The sequence below is a fragment of the Cannabis sativa genome, chromosome 8, assembly GCF_029168945.1.
Source record: "Cannabis sativa cultivar Pink pepper isolate KNU-18-1 chromosome 8, ASM2916894v1, whole genome shotgun sequence".
NCBI lineage: Eukaryota > Viridiplantae > Streptophyta > Magnoliopsida > Rosales > Cannabaceae > Cannabis > Cannabis sativa.
Genome location: NC_083608.1, coordinates 37239069 through 37260224, shown reverse-complemented (window position 1 = coordinate 37260224; position 21156 = coordinate 37239069). Strand labels below are relative to the sequence as shown.

The window sequence follows — 21156 nt, the reverse complement described above, 5'->3', positions numbered from 1 at the left end:
CCTGTTATGAGTTTTGTGTACAATAGTTTCAAGAAAAATGCCTATAGAGAATAGTGATTCATTCATTTAGCTCAAAGTAAATTTGTAACAAGCAAAACAATCCACATGACATTACCAATTACAGGACCAATTCTAGTGTTAAAATGCAACTTCCCCCGACCAATTTATCAGACAGCTTAGATTCTTATTCTACAGAATCATTGTATGTAAAATCATGTACAGGGAAAATAGAGGCCAACTGTTGCAGGAGAAGAAACACCAAAGCTAGCTTGAACAGCATCCGATTCTCTTCAAAACCGATGAATCTTCCTTGACATTTATAGTCTCTCCTTTGGAGGGAAGTGCAGAACTGCCTCCAGAATCACCACCTGCCTCGACAGCCCTCTTGCTCACAATCCGATATATCTGACTCAAGACCTCAGTAAAGGCGCCCTCCACATTGGTTGCTTCCAGGGCAGAAGTTTCCATGAAGTAGAGAGACTCCCTCTCAGCGAAAGATTTTCCATCCTCAGTTGAGACGGCCACAAGGTGACGAAGATCAGATTTGTTGCCAATGAGCATGACTACAATGTTGGGATCGGTGTGGTCCCTCAACTCTTTCAACCACCTTGCTACATTCTCAAATGTTGAGTGTCTAGTGACATCATACACTAGTAAAGCACCAACTGCTCCTCGATAGTAGGCACTGGTTATGGCACGGTACCTACAAGAAAAGGACATCAAAAATGAAAATTAGACAAGATAATGGCTTCTATATTTCACTACATTAACAAAGTAACATAAACATGATTATATGGAAAGAGTCACTAAGGCATATAGGAAAAAAAAAATATGAGAGGTCTACAAGAATTAGCATTGCAGTTTTGTGTTGCATCTTTTCAAACAACAATCCAATAGTCTTTTAAGTTGATGTTTGGACACACGCAAAATGCAATATTTGTGAAACTTATATATAGCTTTATAGTAGGCCTGGAGTATCCAACAACTCAACTTATATATTTGTAAAATGCATTCCTCCAAAATGGAAAGAATCAAACAACTGTTAAAAACATATCACAATGTTAAATCTAATTATCAAGAACTCAATTCATTTAGATAGCATAAACATGCTCGAAGATTTTGAGCAACAAATAACATTTACCCAAGGAGACGATAGAAATTTAATAAATTTAGCTTTTTTCAGCACAAAGTTGCTACATCCAGCAATTTTTTCTCCAACGATTGGTATCTTTCATCGTAGTTATGTAATGCATAACTTCATTATGTGATTCATTATTCGCATAGTGCTTGTGTGGTTCTTAAGTACAACACATTTAATTACCTGTCAGAAACTTAAAACGCAGAATGTCCACCAAAGGCACAGTTTTTTGAAAAAGGGACAGGGATCAAATGTCTATGACTGACCACCGCCCATAATTGTTATTAGAACCCTCAAATAAGGTAGAGGAATACATCGTTACAAAACTTGGGACTCCCAAAAGAATACAAAAACACAGAATTCTACTATTATATCTGAAGCTAGACTCACATAGCCTATTAAAGTAGGACAAACATCACATTTAATACATAGGTTACCCCATTCTCTACACAAGGCTTACAAAAAAAGGGATAGATCCTCAAAGTATTTTGAGTTAAAGATCGATGCTACCCAAACTTTAATTTTCTTCCACATGTCCTCTGCTGAACGCTCTATCCCCTCAAAAACTTTGGTACTTCTCTCACTCCAAACTGTGCACTAATAGCTAGTACTGTGATAGGAATTTCCTATCAAATTGTCTAGAACAGCAAGAAAATAGAGCAAAAAATTGCTGGTATTGATATATGGGTATTTGAGAGACCCGGTGATCTCCCAAAGTCAAGAGCTGCTCAGTACAAATTCATTCCCTCCTCTCCCCTTTGCTACTCACTCATATATATAGTACCAATGTCCCTTTACCATTACTCATTTATCCTCTTTATTTATGATCCTAAGGCCTAACATAATACTGCTGACTTAGTAAATTTAGATTGTACCACATCCAGAGTAAAATAGTCAAGAAATTATTTTATATTCCAGCTAAGGAAAACTTCTTCTTTCAAATATAAAGAGAAACTCCTAATATGTTTTTTCAAAAACTAAGATCTCGCTTAGCCTTGAACCTCAGGAGGGACTTGAACCACAAAACTATAACAATTGCTATGTACTTAGGAGGGACTTGAACCTCAGGCTTTGTGGGAGAAAACCACATGTCTGACCATTTGAGCAGAGACTCCCAATGACTCGTGAAGTATATAATGCATGGCATCTTAGATTCTCTTCTATTATAGGACCTAGAAAAGTATTCATCATCTAGATATTGAGTATCTACTTGTGAAGTACAAGATACTAACAAAGTTCCAAGCAAGTACAAATCACAGACAAGGTAAGTAAAATCAGCTTATTATTGCAGACTATGATAAAATATTACGATGCATGTGAATATCAATAGGACAAATAATTCTTAAACATAACAAATATTCAACTGACTCTAGCCTTCGGTCAGATTCCAAACTCATAGAGTAACTTATAGAGTATCATAACCAATCTTTTGAGTTCTGATTTAAATTCAGAGTAAAAGAGATCTAATTTTAAAATTAAGGTTAATAATAAATCAAATTGGCCTAATTCTAGCAAATGGGTTGGCATTTTTGTCAGTTAGTACTAAACAATATCTTCCAATGTGTTCCATTTGGACTTTGTTATTCAAAGTTTCTAAGCCCCATGACTTGTTGAGTAATACTTACTAACGCATCTCAACCAATCTGCCATAGAACTAATGTTAATAAACCTGTACTCACCATAAGTGCATAAAAACAGATATTGTCTCAGCAACAAACCTCTCTTAACTGTACTAAGCAAGTTTAAATTACAACATATTTCTGTTAGGCACTAGGATTAGTATGGTGTGCTAGCTAAATAAAAAGGATATTTGAGTCTTTGTTTGGGAGAGTGGCTTTGAGTGAGAAATTACTATTTATAGGTGAGTAAAGGAATAGAAAAGGTATGCAATGAATTGAGTAAAACTCTTTGCATCAAAGGGGCCTAAGGGGCTCCCATAATTTGTAATTGGTTATTCAATTTAACTTTCCTACTATTTTGCTACTGTTCTACTGTTTGTTGTTGCCTTAGTAATCTAAGGCAGGTTCTCAGCAATTGGTATCCAAGCACCGATTCTTGGAAAATGCTATCAATGAGAATGGAAGAGAAAGCTAAAGGAATGGAGAAAGAATGGAAAGAAAGGAAGCAAATATGAATAGCATAAAGGCGGACCTGGGTAGTATCATATCGGACTTAAAACACCATCAACGATTTTTAAAATCTCCGAGTCTCAAACATTAGCATACCAATTTGAAAAGATGGAAATAGCAATAAGAGAACGCAATTGCACGTTTGCTAAACTCGTCAGCTTCAGAGAAGGTGTTGGAGAGACGCGCACTGCATTGTCAGATCACTCTCCTTCTTGTTCATCTGTGCTTGGGGCTCGGAGGATCAACAACAGTGGCTGACTAGTTTCATCCTCCGTTTGAGTCGTCGGAAAAGAAGGATTTGCTAGTGGAGCCACTAGAGGGGCTACTTTCGGTGTTCAAAGAAGACACATCTGAAGTCGATTGGGTCTATCAACTGGTGGAGTCGCCTAAGCAATAGGATCTGCTCGAAACAATGTTGTAGAAGAAGGTTGTGTTGGATACGACTCTGAAGATGGTTCTATCACAGGAGAAAAAAGAGGTAAGGGAGATGATGCCAGAAAGGAGTGCACCGCCAATAAGATCTTAGTCGTCGGCGTGGCAGTCGATCATGGTGCTGACGACACCACCTTTACCATTCACCAACAAAGTCGCAAATAGGTCATTTTTCTTAAGCCGACGATGAAGGAGAAGGGGTCATTAAATCTATCTTCTAAAACAATCCCTTGCATCACAATAATACAATGCCCAAGTTTATGCAATTAATTCTAGATCCAACCCACAGATCTGGCCACATAAGGAAAAACATAAATCTATTGGTCATTGTGAGGGGTTGGTATAATGGGCTCTTGTACTCTGAACGTGAGTTTTGGTCCCAACCTCCAGCATGAACGAACAGCTGTGAGACGACTTCCGCCCTACACAAGAACTCAGTTCGCGACGAAGGAAGCAGTGGATGCTACGCCTTTTTTGGATCCACCGTTGCACGTCGGGGAGGCGGTCACGACTACATTAGAGACATGGGATCCAGGCAAATGCTCTCTGCCTTGTTGTCTTGTTACGGTCCGTTCACCATCAACCCTTGTCATCAACTTCCTCAAGGTGAAGAAACTACTCAGCTTGAACTCAATAAATGAACATTTCATTTTTTCTTCTTCAAACATAATGTTGTTAACCTAACAATTGAGATGGAGTGGACCAGGTTTTTAGGAGGGAGAATGTCACTAGTTCGTCATAATGATTGTCCAAATTTGATTTATTGGTTTGTGGTGGTATATAGTTTGATTAGAGTAACTTCCCAAGCTGCAAAATGATGGCAAACTGAAGGATCAATTTCTAAAATTGGTGTGGCACTGCCTTGTGCTATTAACATTTCCACTTCTCATTGTTATGATCTAGTTCCAAGGATACCTTCAATTATTGAGAAGTGGAGTGCCATCCTAGTGCGGGTCCAACATTGGATTTTCGACAAAGGGCAATAAACTCTACTGCTAGGTGTCACTCTTTGGTAAGACGAAATTAGGCCAAAGGCTTCTTCACACGTCACTTTTCTTTAACTTCAACTCATTTTGTTGATGAAAGGAGGTCAAATTACGTTGCTCGATTGATTTTTTGATCGAGGTTGACTTATTGACGGGTATACATCCTGTTGCACGACCATCCCACGGGCTTCCTCAAATTGCTCTAACTATGTTGCACTTTAACAGTAACTAACAGATGACACTATCATCTTTCACGGGAGGTCGGTTATGTTAGGTACTATGATTAGTATGGTGTGCTAGCATATAATAAATAAAAAGAGTATTTGAGTCTTTGTTTGGGAGAGTGGCTTTGTGTGAGAAATTACTATATATAGGTAAGAGAATAGAAAGGGTATGCAATGACTTGAGTAAAACTCCTTGCATCAAAAGAGCCTAAGGGTTCCCATAGTTTGTAAGGATAAATAGTGGCATATGTACCCAAAGTGTTGAGTTTGTAAGCGGCATAAATCTAATGATTTTTCTTATCGACATAAGTACCTAATATTAGTAAAACTGTAATTTTTGTCCAGTTTTATCATTACATACTCTATTAGTGTCTTAAATAGAATACATATAATACCCTAGATGAAAACATATAGCATCAATTACTTCTTAAAATTCTTTTAATAAATTCAAAATGAACTCCATTTTAACGAAACTGAAAGAAAACTACAGTTTTACTAACATTGAGTCCTTATGTCACTAAAAACATCATTAGGTTTATATCGCTTACAAACTCGAAACTTTGGGCATTTATGCCACAATTAACCCTAGTTTGTAATTGGTTCTCTCTTTTATTCAATATAATTTTCCTACTGTTTGGCCACTATTTTGCTAGTGTTCTACTGCTACTATTGCTGCTGGTGGTGCTATTTGCTACTGGTTTGTTTGGGTGTTTGGCTACTGGTTTAGTAATCTACAGCAAGTTCTCCTCAATATCTCAGGAATGTCTAGATACTGAGGCATCAACTCCATATACCTCAATAGAAGAATATCCAATTTTCATTGTAAACGTAACAAGAAAATATTAAATTACTACCACCAAGTTCTAACTGGAGTTTCGAAACCATTTAATCTTAGCGACCTGTAAATATCTATGTTAAAGCTAGTAAAAATATGTTTTTCAGAGGACAGTCATCCGTGTAAATATTTATTTTTATTACAGATGTATGATATTAGCAAAAATATCACAGCACTATACACAAATCCCCTTATTTATGGTCAGTCTGCCTTTCCCACCATAACTCACAATTTTCACTCTTCTTAGCCAAGGAAATAAACTTTTTACTAGATAGAAAGGCTTTTGAAGTTCAACTATTTCTCGGAAAAATAACATCCCCAAATAAAACATTCCCTGAATTAAATACAATGACTCATATTCAATTAAATAAATAAAAATAATGGCTCAAATTTGTATATAATCGGTACTTTCAACATTGAAGCTTCAAATCGATTAATAGAATATAATATATAGCAAACGATGAAGAAGTAAACAAATTGAGCAAAATTTCAAAGACATAGCTTCTAAAGTCAAAAATAGTTTATTTAGAGACAAAACTGAAAAAAATCCTGACAAGAAACAACCAGTCTTAATGCCCTGAACGAACCCACTAAATACCCACAATACAAAACAAAATAACCAATAGCACAAAAAACTATCTCAAAAGAGCTACCATCTTACCAAATAATCAAAACCCATACAATCAATACCATATATTTTCACAAGAATCAAATAAAAATGAAAGAAAGCCACGATCAAAAGGCAAAACAAGCAAAACCCATGTAAGAAAAAACAACAAATCAAACAAAAATAGCAGAAAATATCCACCTTTCTTGGCCAGCAGTGTCCCAAATCTGAGCCTTGATGACCTTCCCATCAATATTCAAACTCTTTGTAGCAAACTCGACCCCAATAGTGGACTTAGACTCGAGATTAAACTCGTTCCTTGTGAACCTGGAAAGCAAATTCGACTTACCTACACCAGAATCACCAATCAAAACCAGCTTGAAAAGATAATCATACTCATCTTCAGTTTTGTACGCAGCCATGTATTACGTTTTCAATCTCAACCCTTTTGAAGAATGAGAAGGCAAACAAATAAAGCCACTATTTCCCTTGGTGGGTTTCTCTACGAAGAGGTCGAGGTTAACAAATGAGAAAGAGAAAGAGAGTAAAGATTAGAAATACCGTACAATAGTTTTCGTTAATATATATACTCTATATTTTTTTTTATCTTTATATATACAATTCAAGAAGTTTCACTTTGTTCGGTTTTGAAGCTTTTTTGAAATGGGAGAGATGATAAAGAAGTTAGCTAGAATATAGGCACAAATTATAAAAAGGTGACCACCAACGTTACCACCTCTTCTTTCCACCTTTTTCTTTTTCTAATATTTGAAAACAATTTGAAGATAATAACAAAATTAAAATGTCCTAACAATTTTAGTTAAGTAACACTATCCAACCTGACAAAATCTTATATTTAGGTTTGGAATTTTAGATAAATCCAACCTAAGTCAAAATTAAAATTTGAAAATGAAATTAAAATATTTATAGAAAAGCTAAAAATATATTTATAATTGTGATAATCATGTAATAATAAATTTGTTTCGTTTAAATTTATTGTATGTAATTTCATTAAAGATGTTTTGTTTTTTATTATTTATGCTGAGTGAACAAAGCCAACACCCAACAAACACTTAAACGATCCAATTTAGTAAATTTAATTGTCAAAGAAAATAGCATATGATGACTAATAAATGATTTGGATGGTATACTTTTTGAGTTTAGGCCTACTTGAGACCCATTATTTTAGAGTCCGAAAATCACTCTCTAAAACTGTGAGATTTGCTTGCAAGGCAATAAAATTGAAAAGGAAAATAATTAACTAAAATGGCTTATTAAGATTTACCAAAATGTCATTGCCACCACACCACATGCTACCTTTAGCCTTTGTAAACCTTGGGTCATCTAGCCAAAATAAGAGGAAAAATTTATGTGTTGACATTAGCGCCCAGCTCCATTGAAAATTAATGAACGAACAACTCCTGTCAAGAAACGAAGGTTAGATTTTGACAACTTGTTCTCTTGCGATAAAGTTGTGCTTGTTCATTAGAAGAGTAAAGAGAGTAGTCAGAGATTTTCTTCGTGGAACGTGTCCCGTGTCTGAGGTTAAAGATGCTAAGATTAATTGTGTTTCTGATGGAACTTCAGATGAACCACTTGCTAGCATTGAAATGAAGAAAAATGTGTGTGCTAAGATCACTACTGTCAATACCCACCAAGTTGACAAACTGATTTCATCAAGACAGTCAATTAGACTTACGGAAGGCCATGGCTCGTTTGATGGACATTGCGATACCGACCAACTATTTTGTATTGATTGAGGATGAAGAATCTATTATCGGTGTGCCAGATGCTGTCGTTACTAGGGCTGATCATGGGTTGGGTTGGTCGGGTTGAGGGTATTTCAATAGGCCAACCCAATAAGATCGGCCTGAAAAATTATAACCCATTCAAATTATCTTTTATGCATAACCCAACCCAACCCACACGTCACGGGTTGGGTTGGTTTGGGCTACAACCCTTATGTAAAAATTTAGATCTAAACCTAAACTTAAGAGAAAAGAAAATAAACACTGATAAAAACTATCAAAATTCAAAAATTAGTGATCATAATACTTTTTTTTTTTTTTTGAAATTAGCGAAAGTCTTCATTAAGTAACCAAAAGCTAGACCTCACGGTCATTACAAAGTAGGTTCTCCGGTAAAGTGGAGACCGGAATACATCCATACATCTGGTGGGTAAACGCCCACTTAGCCCCATTATGGGCTGCAAAGTTACAATGTCTACTAACAAAGAAAAAATTACAACTAGTAAATGAGGAAGTGGATCTCAAACAAAAAGAGACATAGTTCTCAAGGGCCCAATGAGACTCCTTCCCATTGAGGACATTGACAACTAGTCTCGAGTCACTTTCAATAATAATATACTTTAAACCTAAATCAATTGCCAGAGAAATGGCTGAACAACAGGCCGCAGCTTCTCCACATAAAGCATCCGAAAAGTCCAACTGAGTTGTATGGATCCGAATCACCTCACCCAGGTGGTTTCTAGCAACTACAGCTGTGCACATGCTCGCCAGTCCCTCTCGAACGTCACAATTAAGTTTGATCCAATCCTCGGGGGGTGGATTCCAATTTTCTGGCAAGGTCGGAGTTGGTGACGGCACTAGAGAAGCATGTAAATCTGCAAAAGAAGTGTAAATAAGGTCAATACATTTTGGAACATCCGGGGAAAGGTTATTGTGAACTTTTTCATTTCGCGCCCTCCAGATAGTATCAATTACTATCGATGCATAGAGAAAAACCTCCTCCTCGCGAATACCCCTATTTTTAAGGCTCCAGAGAAACTTCACCCAGTCCCAAACACGAATTCCATTGCCACGGACTGGATATATGCCCCACGAGGAGGATCGCTGTAATACCCTGGAATTAAGGAAATGGATTAGCAAAGCCCTAACTAGTTAATTGAGTATTATTGTAGAATTATATTATATTATAATTTATTATATGCGAATTAATATGAGAAATGACATGTTAAGACCCCGTTGGTGAGTTAGGGGCATTTTAGTAATTTTGACCCGAGAAGGGTAAAACTGTGAATTTAATTTATTTATGTGCTTATGAACTATATTATTATATAGTATATCTGGCGTGTCCTTTTTCAGGTGTGTTCTGACAAGTTGGCGCGGTATAGTCACAATCGGGTATTTCGGGCTGAACCGGGTTCGGGGCCGAAATATAATTTTGGGATAAATTATTGGCATTTTATTTATGTGTGAATAATCTGAAATTATTTAAATATGTGTTATATATGAAATGAATTCAATGCCCTTGATTGTTTGAGTATGTGAGAAATGGCCCTAGGGGCAAAATGGTAAATTGTATTTTTGGATTTATTTTCAACTAAAGGCATTATTTGTAAAAAAATGAAATTCATTTTCTGCATTTACCTTAACCCTAAAACAGTCCCCTTCCCTCTCTCTCTCTCTCTATCTCTCTTTGTATTTGGTTGAAAAATTGGTGATTTGCTTGGTATACAAGCTTGAAATTGAAGAATTGTTTGAGGAGTTGTGGCTTGATCATTGCATTGAAGCTTGAGGTAGTTTTTCTATTGCTGAAATTTAATGAATTTGCTGCTGTGATTTTATGGTTGAAAAGCATGAAATAGGTTGGGATGGTCTTGAGATGCATGTTGGTGTTTTCTTGTTGGTTTGAGCATGTTTGTACTTGGATCTTTTGAATTGATGTTGGGTTAGGTTTAGACAGAATTTAAAAGGAATTTTATTGTGTTTTTATTCTGTTATTGAACTTTGAAATTAATTGTTCAAGTTCAAGTTCTTGAGCTTGAAGTTCTTGGTGATTTTGCTTAAGTTGGAGCTTTGAAGTTTATGATGTTTAATCTGAATTTTTGGGGTTTTTACCATTGGATTTTTAATGCATGAATTGTGTTTTAAGCTTTTGATTTAATTACTGGAAAATCTATTTAATGGATTTAAGTTTTGGTTGTGAAATGAGTTGAAATGGATGAGTTTTTGGGGCTGAAATTCATTGTTGAAGGCTGATTTTTAGTTGCTGGTTTTTGGTGTTGTTGGAGAGTGAATTAGGTGTAATTCCTCTCTAATTACTTGGTTTATGTTAGGTGAAAATTTGGTATGATTGTGGGTTGATATAGCATGAAAATTGGTGTTTTTGGATGCATTTTCGTGGCTGGAAATCGGGTTTCCCGGGTTTTTAAACCCAGTAGCCGCGGCCATTTTTGGTACTTATTGTATTTTTTTCGGGTTTTTGTTTTGGTCATAACTTTTGACTCGGGACTCCGTTTGGGACGTTCTTTATATCGTTGGAAAGCTCGTTCCGAGCTCTATCTGAATATCTGGAATTTAAATGCACAGTTTTTAATTTGTGTAAATAGATTTTGGGATTAACCCTATACTTGTGTATCCCGGAATTGTGACTAGGATTACCGGCACTTGGTCAGGAGCACCCGGGGATTTGGAATCTCCATATTTGTGGGACATCAGGTAAGACAGTAGTTAGCACGTAGAGATATGCGCAATGGCGCTTATATGGAATGTGATTTATATGAGAAACTAGAAACCGGGATTAGAGTTATTACTCTAAAGTGAGCGGTTTATTGGCTTAGGGTTATTACCCAAGTGAATTGTTAATATGTAATTGTTATGCCATGATGTATATAGCTGTATATTGAAGTAAAGGGTTATGTGTTCAAGGCATAATCAGGTTGGACTCGGTAACTAGAACCGAGATGAACTGTTCTAAGGCCTTATTGTAATTAGACGTGTGAGCGTAACACGTAGGTCTATGCCACATAGACATAAATAGGCGTGTGAGCATAACACGCAGGTCTGTGTCATACAGACAAATATGAAATGGCATTATTATTATTTATGTGATGAGTTATATATGATTAACGATATATCTTACTGTCTTGCTGGGCTTGGCTCACGGGTGCTCTACTGTGCAGGAAAGGGTAAATCTATCTCTGATCAGCCATGAGTATGGGAGTTGGGCGATGTATGTACATGTTCGGGCCACACTAGACCAAGCGGGTTAGGGTCTACCTGCGTTGAAACTTTTGTAACTCTATTTTTGCCGCTTAGGTCGGTTAAGGAGAAAAGACTTGTAATATTTTGTAAAATGATTTTTTTGGGATCCCGAAACATGTAACTTTTGTTTGTAAGGTTAAAATTATTACAAGTTTATTTTCATTCCGTTTTCGTTTAAAGTTTTAATTTCCGCGCTTATTTTAAAACCAATCCCGTTTAGGGGATTAGGGTTTCTTAATCATATTGGGTAGCGTGCCTAAATCTTAGGGCGTTACAGTTTGGTATCAGAGCGCCAAGGTTTTTAAATTTCCTGTAATCGGTCGAACATGTACAATCATCGTCAGAGATAAGCTCGACTCATGGTGCAGTAAGTGTTGAGAGTAAATACTTTACTGCTTATTTGATCAATTATTTACCGCTTTCTATTTTAGGCAGTATGTAAGCATCTAGAGTATTTATGTGATATATGATGCCATGCTTAAAATGCTATATGTTAAGTGTTTAATTATATGAAGTAAATAGTTGAGTTAGGGTTTAAGGTAATAAGTGCATAAGTGTGGTATTGGTGCTTAACTCGCCTGGGGTTGTTGGTTACGGGGGTACTTGTAAAAATGGACCCTCCGCAATCATCTAGACCACGGGGCGAGCAAGTAGAGCATGGTGTAGACCAAACCAATCCACCGCACCGCTGCACCTCCGCAATCCGGATAATGCGGGGGTTGGCAATGCTAATCCTCCCGCCGACCGGCGGATGTTCCATGAAATGCGAGGTATCATACTTCGTCAAGAGGAAGAGTTGCGTCGATTAAGGCAACCGCACCGCTGCCCTCGTTGAGCAAGTGTTACCACCGGTGCTGTGCCGGTGGTGGGTAACCGAGGGTTTATGATGCCGCATGTAGATTCCGTGTTTGAGCGGTTTGTGAAGCCGCAACCTCCCGCTTTTCGGGAGGTACTGACATAATTAAAGCTGAGCAATGGATGAGTACAATCACCCGTATCCTTGATAATATGGGAGTGACGGGAACAGAGAGAGTGAATTGTGCAGCTTTCATGTTACAAGATCATGCCCGCGTCTGGTGGGATATTGTGGGACAGACTCGTGATGTCAATGTAATGACTTGGGATGAGTTTAAGAATTTGTTTGAAGAAAAATTTTATAACATCGCTGTGAGGACTTCACACATGGAAGACTTTGTGAAATTAACTCAGGGGAAGATGTCTGTGGCCGAATACACTCTAGAGTTTGATCGAGCCGTCCAAGTTCTGCGGTGATCTCGGTGCCCACAGATTTCACCAGGAAACAGAAATATGTGAGAGGACTGAATGCCACAATCAGTCGGGACTTGAAGATTACCACTACTCATGACACTTTGTACAAGAAAGTGGTAGAGCTAGCCTTAATTGCTGAGGAGGCTGAGCATCAGGTAATAAAGGAGCGATCGCAAAGGATGTTGTCACGGCATCAAACCCTGCTGCTAGTGGTAATATCAGTAAAGGGACCGACAGTGGTAACACTGATCACAAACGAAAGGTTGATGCTTCCGGAACATCAGGGGGTAACAGGAAGTTTCGGGGAAACAGAGGTGGCCGCCATGGCCGCGGATCTTCATTCCGATCTTATCCTGAGTGTCCAAAATGCAAGAAACACCATCAGGGTGAATGTCGGGCCAAGACTTGTTTCCAGTGTGGCATGGTGGGTCACTTCATCAGAGATTGTCCTCAGACTAAGAAAGAGGAGCCTAAGAAGAATGTTACTCAGAACCCGGGACGACTTTTTACCATGACTCAGGCTGATGCTGATGCTAGTTCGTCAGTGGTGACAGGTCAGTTGTCTATAAATGGTTTTTCTTATACTGTATTGTTTGATTCGGGAGCTACCCACTCTTATGTGTCAAGTAGAGTAATTGAAAATTTTGATAAACCATGTGATATTTATGCTTCGGGGTTTGGTACCCTTTTACCTTCGGGAGACCTTATAGTATCCACTAGGTGGATTCGGTCCTTGTCCTTCTGGATTGACGGTTGTGAATTAACCGCCAATCTAATAGAATTGCAACTGTCTTATTTTGATATAATCCTGGGAATGGATTTTCTGTCTAAGTATGGGGCAACGATTGACTGCAAGCGGAAGATGGTGGTGTTTGAGCCTGATAGTGCCAACCCAACAGTGTTTGTGGGTAAAGTTCGGGGGCACGCATACCAAGAATAACACTTTTGAAAGCTAAGGACCCGATGAGCGGAGGTTGTCCGGGATTCATAGTTACGGTGGATACCACCAACCCGTGACATCCGGACTCGAGAGTACAAGATTGGTATGCGAGTTTCTTGACGTCTTTCCAGAAGATCTACCGGGATTGCCACCTACCCGGGAGATTGAATTTGTAATTGAGTTGGTTCCGGGAGCGGAACCAGTATCAAAGGCACCGTATCGAATGGCTCCAGCAGAATTAAAAGAATTGAAGATACAACTACAAGAATTACTGAATCTGGGATTCATTAGGCCGAGTTACTCTCCTTGGGGTGCTCCGGTATTATTTGTGAAGAAGAAAGACGGGTCTCTGCGAATGTGTATTGATTACCGAGAGTTGAATAAGCTTACCATCAAGAACAAATATCCTTTACCTCGAATTGATGATCTTTTTGATCAACTGAAAGGGAAGATGGTCTTCTCCAAGATCGATCTTCGCTCAGGCTATCATCAGCTGAGAATTCGAGAGGAAGATGTCCCGAAAACTGCTTTCCGTACTCGGTATGGACATTATGAATTTCTAGTGATGTCTTTTGGACTCACCAATGCCCCGGCGGCATTCATGGATCTTATGAATCGGGTATTCAAGGATTACCCGGATAGATGTGTGATCGTGTTTATTGATGACATCTTGGTTTATTCGAATCGGAAGAGGAACATGAGTTGCATCTTAGATCCGTATTGCAACGATTACGAGACCACAAGCTCTATGCTAAATTCAAAAAGTGTGAATTCGGTTATCTCGTGTCTCTTTCTTGGGGCACATAGTAGATAAAGATGGGATAATGGTGGACCCGCCAAGATTGAAGTCGTTCGGGATTGGCCAATACCAAAATCGGCCATCGAGGTCGAAGCTTTTGGGCTTAGCTGGGTATTATCGTCGATTTGTTGAGGGTTTCTCAAAGATCGCTGTACCCTTAACGGAGTTGACTCGAAAGAATTTGAAGTTTGTTTGGACTGATCGGTGTGAGAAAAGTTTTTTGGAGTTAAAGCAGCGCTTGATTACCGCTCCTGTGCTAACTCTTCCTTCGCATAAGGAAAAATTTGTTGTTTATTGTGATGCCTCGAGACAAGGTCTCGCCGTGTTCTTATGCAAGCCGGAAAGGTAATAGCTTATGCTTCTCGGCGATTAAAGGAGTACGAGCGAGAGGTACCCTACTCACGACTTAGAACTCGCGGCGATAGTATTTGCGCTAAAAATTTGGCGGCATTACTTATATGGCGAGAAATGTGAGATATACACCGATCATAAAAGTCCGAAATACTTCTTTACCTGCAGAGACCTGAATATGAGACAAAGACGCCGGCTAGAACCGGTGAAGGATTATGATTGTGAGATCCTTTATCACCCCGGTAAGGCCAACGTGGTTGCCGATGCCTTGAGTAGAAAGGGGCGAGTCGGATAAATACCGTGAATCAAATCTCGCGAATTAGCAAATGAGATGACCCGAGCTAAAATCGAGTTGGTTGTAGGGCGTGGCTAATATTACCCCGCAATCTACTCTTTTAGAACGAATCAAAGAAGCACAATTGCAAGATCCGAGTTAATGAAATCCCGAGATAGGGTTTTGGTTTGGGAAGACTAGTGACTTTACAAAGGATGAAACAGAATGTTACGATTTATGAATCGTGTTTGTGTGCCTATGGATGACGGTATTAAAAGAGAGATAATGACCGAGTCTCATACGACTCCTTACTCGGTTCATCCGGGTCAACGAAGATGTATCAAGACCTCAAGGCCATGTTTTGGTGGCCAAGCATGAAGAATGACATCGCCGAGTTTGTTGCTAAGTGTCTTACCCGTCGGCCAAGTGAAGGCCGAACATCGAGGCCCGCGGGGTTGCCGCCCATTGAATATCCCGAGTGGAAATGGGAAGACATTGCTATGGACTTTGTGGTAGGCTTGCCGAGAACCACGGGACGGTTCGACTCGTATGGGTCATAGTGGACGGAGTTTACAAAGTCGGCGCACTTTTTGCCTGTTCGAACGAACTTCTCCATTGATCAGTATGCTGAGTTATATGTTAGAGAAATTGTTCGTCTTCATGGTGTCCCAAAGTCCATTGTTTCGGATAGAGATCCGAAATTCACATCAAGATTTTGGGAGAGTCTACATCGAGCTATGGGAACTCAGTTAAAGTTTAGCACAGCATTTCATCCTCAGACGGATGGACAATCCGAGAGGACTATTCAGATCTTAGAAGACATGCTACGGGCATGTGTGCTTGACTTTGAAGGATCATGGGTAAAGTACCTTCCCCTGATCGAGTTCTCGTACAACAACAGCTATCAGGCAACAATCAGGATGGCCCCTTATGAGCTTTTATATGGAAGAAAATGTAGATCACCTATTCACTGGGATGAGGTAGGTGAAAGAAAGTTCTTGGGTCCCGAGGTTGTTCAGAGAACAAGTGAGGCAGTTGATAAAATTAGAGCGCGAATGCTCGCGGCTCGCAGCGTACGAAGAGTTATGCCGATCCAAAGCGACGGGATATTAATTTTCGGATCGGGGACATGGTGTTTCTCCGAATATCGCCAAAGGAAAGGCATCAAGCGCTTTGGTAAGAAAGGAAAACTTAGCCCCAGGTTCATTGGACCTTTTGAAATCCTGGAGAGGATAGGGCAAGTAGCGTACGGGTTGGCTATGCCCCCGGCGGGGTACATGATGTGTTCCATGTTTCGATGCTTCGAAAATATGTCTCAGATTCGTCCCATATCCTGAGTTATGAAGCCTTAGAACTACAACCAGATTTATCATATGAGGAACAACCGGTGCAAATACTTGACAGAAGGGAGAAAGTCTTGAGAAACAAGACAATTGCACTGGTGAAAGTGTTATGGAGGAACAGTAAAGTAGAAGAGGCAACCTGGGAACTCGAGACGGATATGCAGCAGAAATATCCAGAGTTGTTTAGGTAAATTTCGGGACGAAATTTCTATAAGGAAGGGGTAATTGTTAGGGGTGTACATCAAACCGCTCAAACCGTTCAAACCGCCCGCACCGCACCACACCGCAAAAAAAATGCGGTTTGAAATTCTTCGCGGTGCGGTTGCGGTTTGAATTTTTCCCAAACCGCGCGGTGCGGTGCGGTTTGCGGTTTGGAATTATTAAACCGCGATTCAAACCGCACCGCACCGCATGTTTTAAAATTTAATTTTTATATTTATTTAATTAAGCCCATACATATGAGCCCAACCCAAGCCCATAAATTTTAGGACAAAATCCATAACTCTTCACAAACTCTCTCTTCTTAGCAACAAACCCAAACCCATACATGTGTATTGAAATTTGGAGTTAGAAGTTTGTGTTTGTACATTTATATTGTTGTTGGAATTTAATTAGTTTCAAGTTTATTATTTTGATTTAGGTGTGTTGTTGAAACTTTAAAAAGATTATTAACTTATTGTTGTTGTTATAACTTTTATTAGTCTCAAGTTTGTTGTATTTTCTTAAGTGTTTTGGAATAATTATATTAATGATAGTTTAATTATTTTGTGATGACTTCAAAAAAAAAATGTGATAGTTCAAACCGCATAAACCGCAGAAACCGCACCGCACCGCATCATTTTTTGCGGTGCGGTTTTTGCGGTTTTTTAGTATCGCGGTGCGGGTGCGGTTTGGAAAATTGGAAAAACCGCATGTACGGGTTGGTTTGAAAAAATGGTTAAAAACCGCACCACCCGCACCGTGAACACCCCTAGTAATTGTAATACCCTGGAATTAAGGAAATGGATTAGCAAAGCCCTAACTAGTTAATTGAGTATTATTGTAGAATTATATTATATTATAATTTATTATATGCGAATTAATATGAGAAATGACATGTTAAGACCCCGTTGGTGAGTTAGGGGCATTTTAGTAATTTTGACCCGAGAAGGGTAAAACTGTGAATTTAATTTATTTATGTGCTTATGAACTATATATTATATAGTATATCTGGCGTGTCCTTTTTCAGGTGTGTTCTGACAAGTTGGCGCGGTATAGTCACAATCGGGTATTTCGGCCGAACCGGTTCGGGCCGAAATATAATTTTGGGATAAATTATTGGCATTTTATTTATGTGTGAATAATCTGAAATTATTTAAATATGTGTTATATATGAAATGAATTCAATGCCCTTGATTGTTTGAGTATGTGAGAAATGGCCCTAGGGGCAAAATGGTAAATTGTATTTTTGGATTTATTTTCAACTAAAGGCATTATTTGTAAAAAAATGAAATTCATTTTCTGCATTTACCTTAACCCTAAAACAGCCCCCTTCCCTCTCTCTCTCTATCTCTCTTTGTATTTGGTTGAAAAATTGGTGATTTGCTTGGTATACAAGCTTGAAATTGAAGAATTGTTTGAGGAGTTGTGGCTTGATCATTGCATTGAAGCTTGAGGTAGTTTTTCTATTGCTGAAATTTAATGAATTTGCTGCTGTGATTTTATGGTTGAAAAGCATGAAATAGGTTGGGATGGTCTTGAGATGCATGTTGGTGTTTTCTTGTTGGTTTGAGCATGTTTGTACTTGGATCTTTTGAATTGATGTTGGGTTAGGTTTAGACAGAATTTAAAAGGAATTTTATTGTGTTTTTATTCTGTTATTGAACTTTGAAATTAATTGTTCAAGTTCAAGTTCTTGAGCTTGAAGTTCTTGGTGATTTTGCTTAAGTTGGAGCTTTGAAGTTTATGATGTTTAATCTGAATTTTTGGGGTTTTTACCATTGGATTTTTAATGCATGAATTGTGTTTTAAGCTTTTGATTTAATTACTGGAAAATCTATTTAATGGATTTAAGTTTTGGTTGTGAAATGAGTTGAAATGGATGAGTTTTTGGGGCTGAAATTCATTGTTGAAGGCTGATTTTTAGTTGCTGGTTTTTGGTGTTGTTGGAGAGTGAATTAGGTGTAATTCCTCTCTAATTACTTGGTTTATGTTAGGTGAAAATTTGGTATGATTGTGGGTTGATATAGCATGAAAATTGGTGTTTTTGGATGCATTTTCGTGGCTGGAAATCGGGTTTCTGGGTTTTTAAACCCGATAGCCGCGACCATTTTTGGCAGCTTATTGTATTTTTTTCGGGTTTTTGTTTTGGTCATAACTTTTGACTCGGGACTCCGTTTGGGACGTTCTTTATATCGTTGGAAAGCTCGTTCCGAGCTCTATCTGAATATCTGGAATTTAAATGCACAGTTTTTAATTTGTGGAAATAGATTTTGGGATTAACCCTATACTTGTGTATCCCGGAATTGTGACTAGGATTACCGGCACTTGGTCAGGAGCACCGGGGATTTGGAATCTCCATATTTGTGGGACATCAGGTAAGACAGTAGTTAGCACGTAGAGATATGCGCAATGGCGCTTATATGGAATGTGATTTATATGAGAAACTAGAAACCGGGATTAGAGTTATTACTCTAAAGTGAGCGGTTTATTGGCTTAGGGTTATTACCCAAGTGAATTGTTAATATGTAATTGTTATGCCATGATGTATATAGCTGTATATTGAAGTAAAGGGTTATGTGTTCAAGGCATAATCAGGTTGGACTCGGTAACTAGAACCGAGATGAACTGTTCTAAGGCCTTATTGTAATTAGACGTGTGAGCGTAACACGTAGGTCTATGCCACATAGACATAAATAGGCGTGTGAGCGTAACACGCAGGTCTGTGTCATACAGACAAATATGAAATGGCATTATTATTATTTATGTGATGAGTTATATATGATTAACGATATATCTTACTGTCTTGCTGGGCTTGGCTCACGGGTGCTCTACTGTGCAGGAAAGGGTAAATCTATCTCTGATCAGCCATGAGTATGGGAGTTGGGCGATGTATGTACATGTTCGGGCCACACTAGACCAAGCGGGTTAGGGTCTACCTGCGTTGAAACTTTTGTAACTCTATTTTTGCCGCTTAGGTCGGCTAAGGAGAAAAGACTTGTAATATTTTGTAAAATGATTTTTTTGGGATCCCGAAACATGTAACTTTTGTTTGTAAGGTTAAAATTATTACAAGTTTATTTTCATTCCGTTTTCGTTTAAAGTTTTAATTTCCGCGCTTATTTTAAAACCAATCCCGTTTAGGGGATTAGGGTTTCTTAATCATATTGGGTAGCGTGCCTAAATCTTAGGGCGTTACAATCGCCAAAAGTGTAACGCCACATCACAAGTGAGGAAGAGGTGTTCAATGGATTCCTCCTCTTGTTCACAAAAGGGGCATTTGGTGTCTTCTATATGGAATCTCCTCCCAATAACATCTCTGACAGGAAGCGCCGTGGAGAGGATGCACCACCAAAGAATCTTGTGCCGCTCTAGAATTTTGCTATTCCAAAGTTTGTTCCAGAGCGATGGAGCCACCTCACAGTGGCTGGCTCTCTCCAGAGCTTGAGCTAGGTAAGCCGATTTACTTGTAAACTTTCCGCTAGACTCTAAAGTCCATCCCCATCTATCCGTTCCCTGGCCCGAGGGGTTGCCTCCCTTCAAAATAGCTGAGACTGTATCACTGTCGAACAATCCAGTTAATTTGGGAATGTCCCAATCACCAGAATTGGTGATTAGGTCAGCCACCCAAATTAAGTTAGGCGGGATTTCTCCCATTGGTTTCGGAATGAAACCTTTTAGATGAGGAACCCAGGGGTCCCTCCAAATGGAGGTGTCTTTGCCATGACCCACAAGCTTACAAGCCCTTTTCCTCAGAATTTCATTAGCTTTGACCACATTCTTCCAGAACCACGAGTCAGATTCTTTGTAATTGCAATTGAGAAACTCTTGTCCTCGGAGATATTTGGCTCTAAGAACTCTGCAGCAAAGAGATTGACAACCATTCAACATCTTCCAACCCCATTTGGCCAAGAAAGCCAGGTTCATTTCTTTCATTTTCCGAAACCCAAGCCCTCCCAAAGACTTAGGAAGGCAGAGTTTATCCCAAGCTTTTAGATGCAAGCCATGATTTCCTCGCTCAAAACCCCACCAGAAATCCCTGACGAGCCCATCTATCCTTTTCCCCAATTTATCAGAAATTTTCGTGGTTTGCATAGCATACAGAGGAAGCGAAAGACCAACAGACTTAATTAGAGTGGCCTGCCCAGCTTTGGATAGTGTCTTCGCTTTCCAACCTTGTAACTTTGAAGTTAGTCCTTCAAGGATGAAGTTGAAATCCGCATCCTTTTGTTTGGATCTAAATAGAGGCAGACCCAAGTACTTGATGATACCTTCTGGAGAGCCAATACCCAAAGCTTCCTTTATGCTTCTTCTCATCCCAATGGTAGTATTCTTACTAAAAAATATTGACGTTTTGAGCTTGTTCACTTTTTGAACAGACTAGGAGCAAAATTTCTCCAAACAATTCCAGAAGCCTTTAGCCTCACTCACATTGGCCCGTCCTACCAGAATTAAATCATAATACAGTCATCTAAAATATTATAATCCAAATTTTACAGTCATCCAAAATAATATAACAAATGTAATCTAAAAATTAAAACAAATAATTAAAAAAATTTAATCATCATATTCTTTAATTCCATTATACAGAGGCGATGTCTTAGTCTTCTCCTTTGTTGTAACGT

The 21156-nt window shown here is 38.7% G+C and overlaps 2 protein-coding genes and 2 long non-coding RNA genes across 4 annotated transcripts; 3 read left to right on the top strand and 1 right to left on the bottom strand.

Annotated features, from left to right (window-relative positions):
- Positions 1-44: 44 nt before the first annotated feature.
- On the bottom strand, positions 45-7107 carry LOC115701073 (ras-related protein Rab11D). The gene is made up of 2 exons (XM_030628770.2): positions 6553-7107; positions 45-703 (listed from the first exon to the last, which is right to left on the bottom strand). Exons 1-2 carry the CDS (start codon positions 6771-6773, stop codon positions 265-267), a joined length of 660 nt encoding a protein of 219 aa, XP_030484630.1. The 5' UTR covers positions 6774-7107; the 3' UTR covers positions 45-264.
- Positions 7108-9734: 2627 nt separating this feature from the next.
- Positions 9735-11519, top strand: LOC133030288 (uncharacterized). The gene is made up of 3 exons (XR_009684139.1): positions 9735-9889; positions 10749-10811; positions 11276-11519. It is a non-coding gene; the product is annotated as an uncharacterized LOC133030288 (long non-coding RNA).
- An 846-nt stretch (positions 11520-12365) lies between these two features.
- On the top strand, positions 12366-13566 carry LOC133030590 (uncharacterized). Its single transcript, XM_061103381.1, has 2 exons — positions 12366-12625; positions 12837-13566. The coding sequence occupies exons 1-2, from the start codon at positions 12366-12368 to the stop codon at positions 13564-13566; spliced, it is 990 nt and encodes a 329-aa protein (XP_060959364.1).
- A 5301-nt stretch (positions 13567-18867) lies between these two features.
- LOC133030287 (uncharacterized) lies at positions 18868-19617 on the top strand. Its single transcript, XR_009684138.1, has 2 exons — positions 18868-18909; positions 19374-19617. It is a non-coding gene; the product is annotated as an uncharacterized LOC133030287 (long non-coding RNA).
- Positions 19618-21156: the final 1539 nt, after the last annotated feature.

Bases quoted from the DNA above. Each gene is read 5' to 3' on its own strand.
- LOC115701073 (XM_030628770.2), bottom strand. From the start codon at position 6,773: ATGGCTGCGTACAAAACTGAAGATGAGTATGATTATCTTTTCAAGCTG. The intron at 704-6,552 runs GTGGATATTTTC...CTTTTCTTGTAG, and splicing joins GACACTGCTGGCCAAGAAAG to GTACCGTGCCATAACCAGTG.
- LOC133030590 (XM_061103381.1), top strand. From the start codon at position 12,366: ATGGGAGTGACGGGAACAGAGAGAGTGAATTGTGCAGCTTTCATGTTA. The intron at 12,626-12,836 runs GTGATCTCGGTG...CCCTGCTGCTAG, and splicing joins CGAGCCGTCCAAGTTCTGCG to TGGTAATATCAGTAAAGGGA.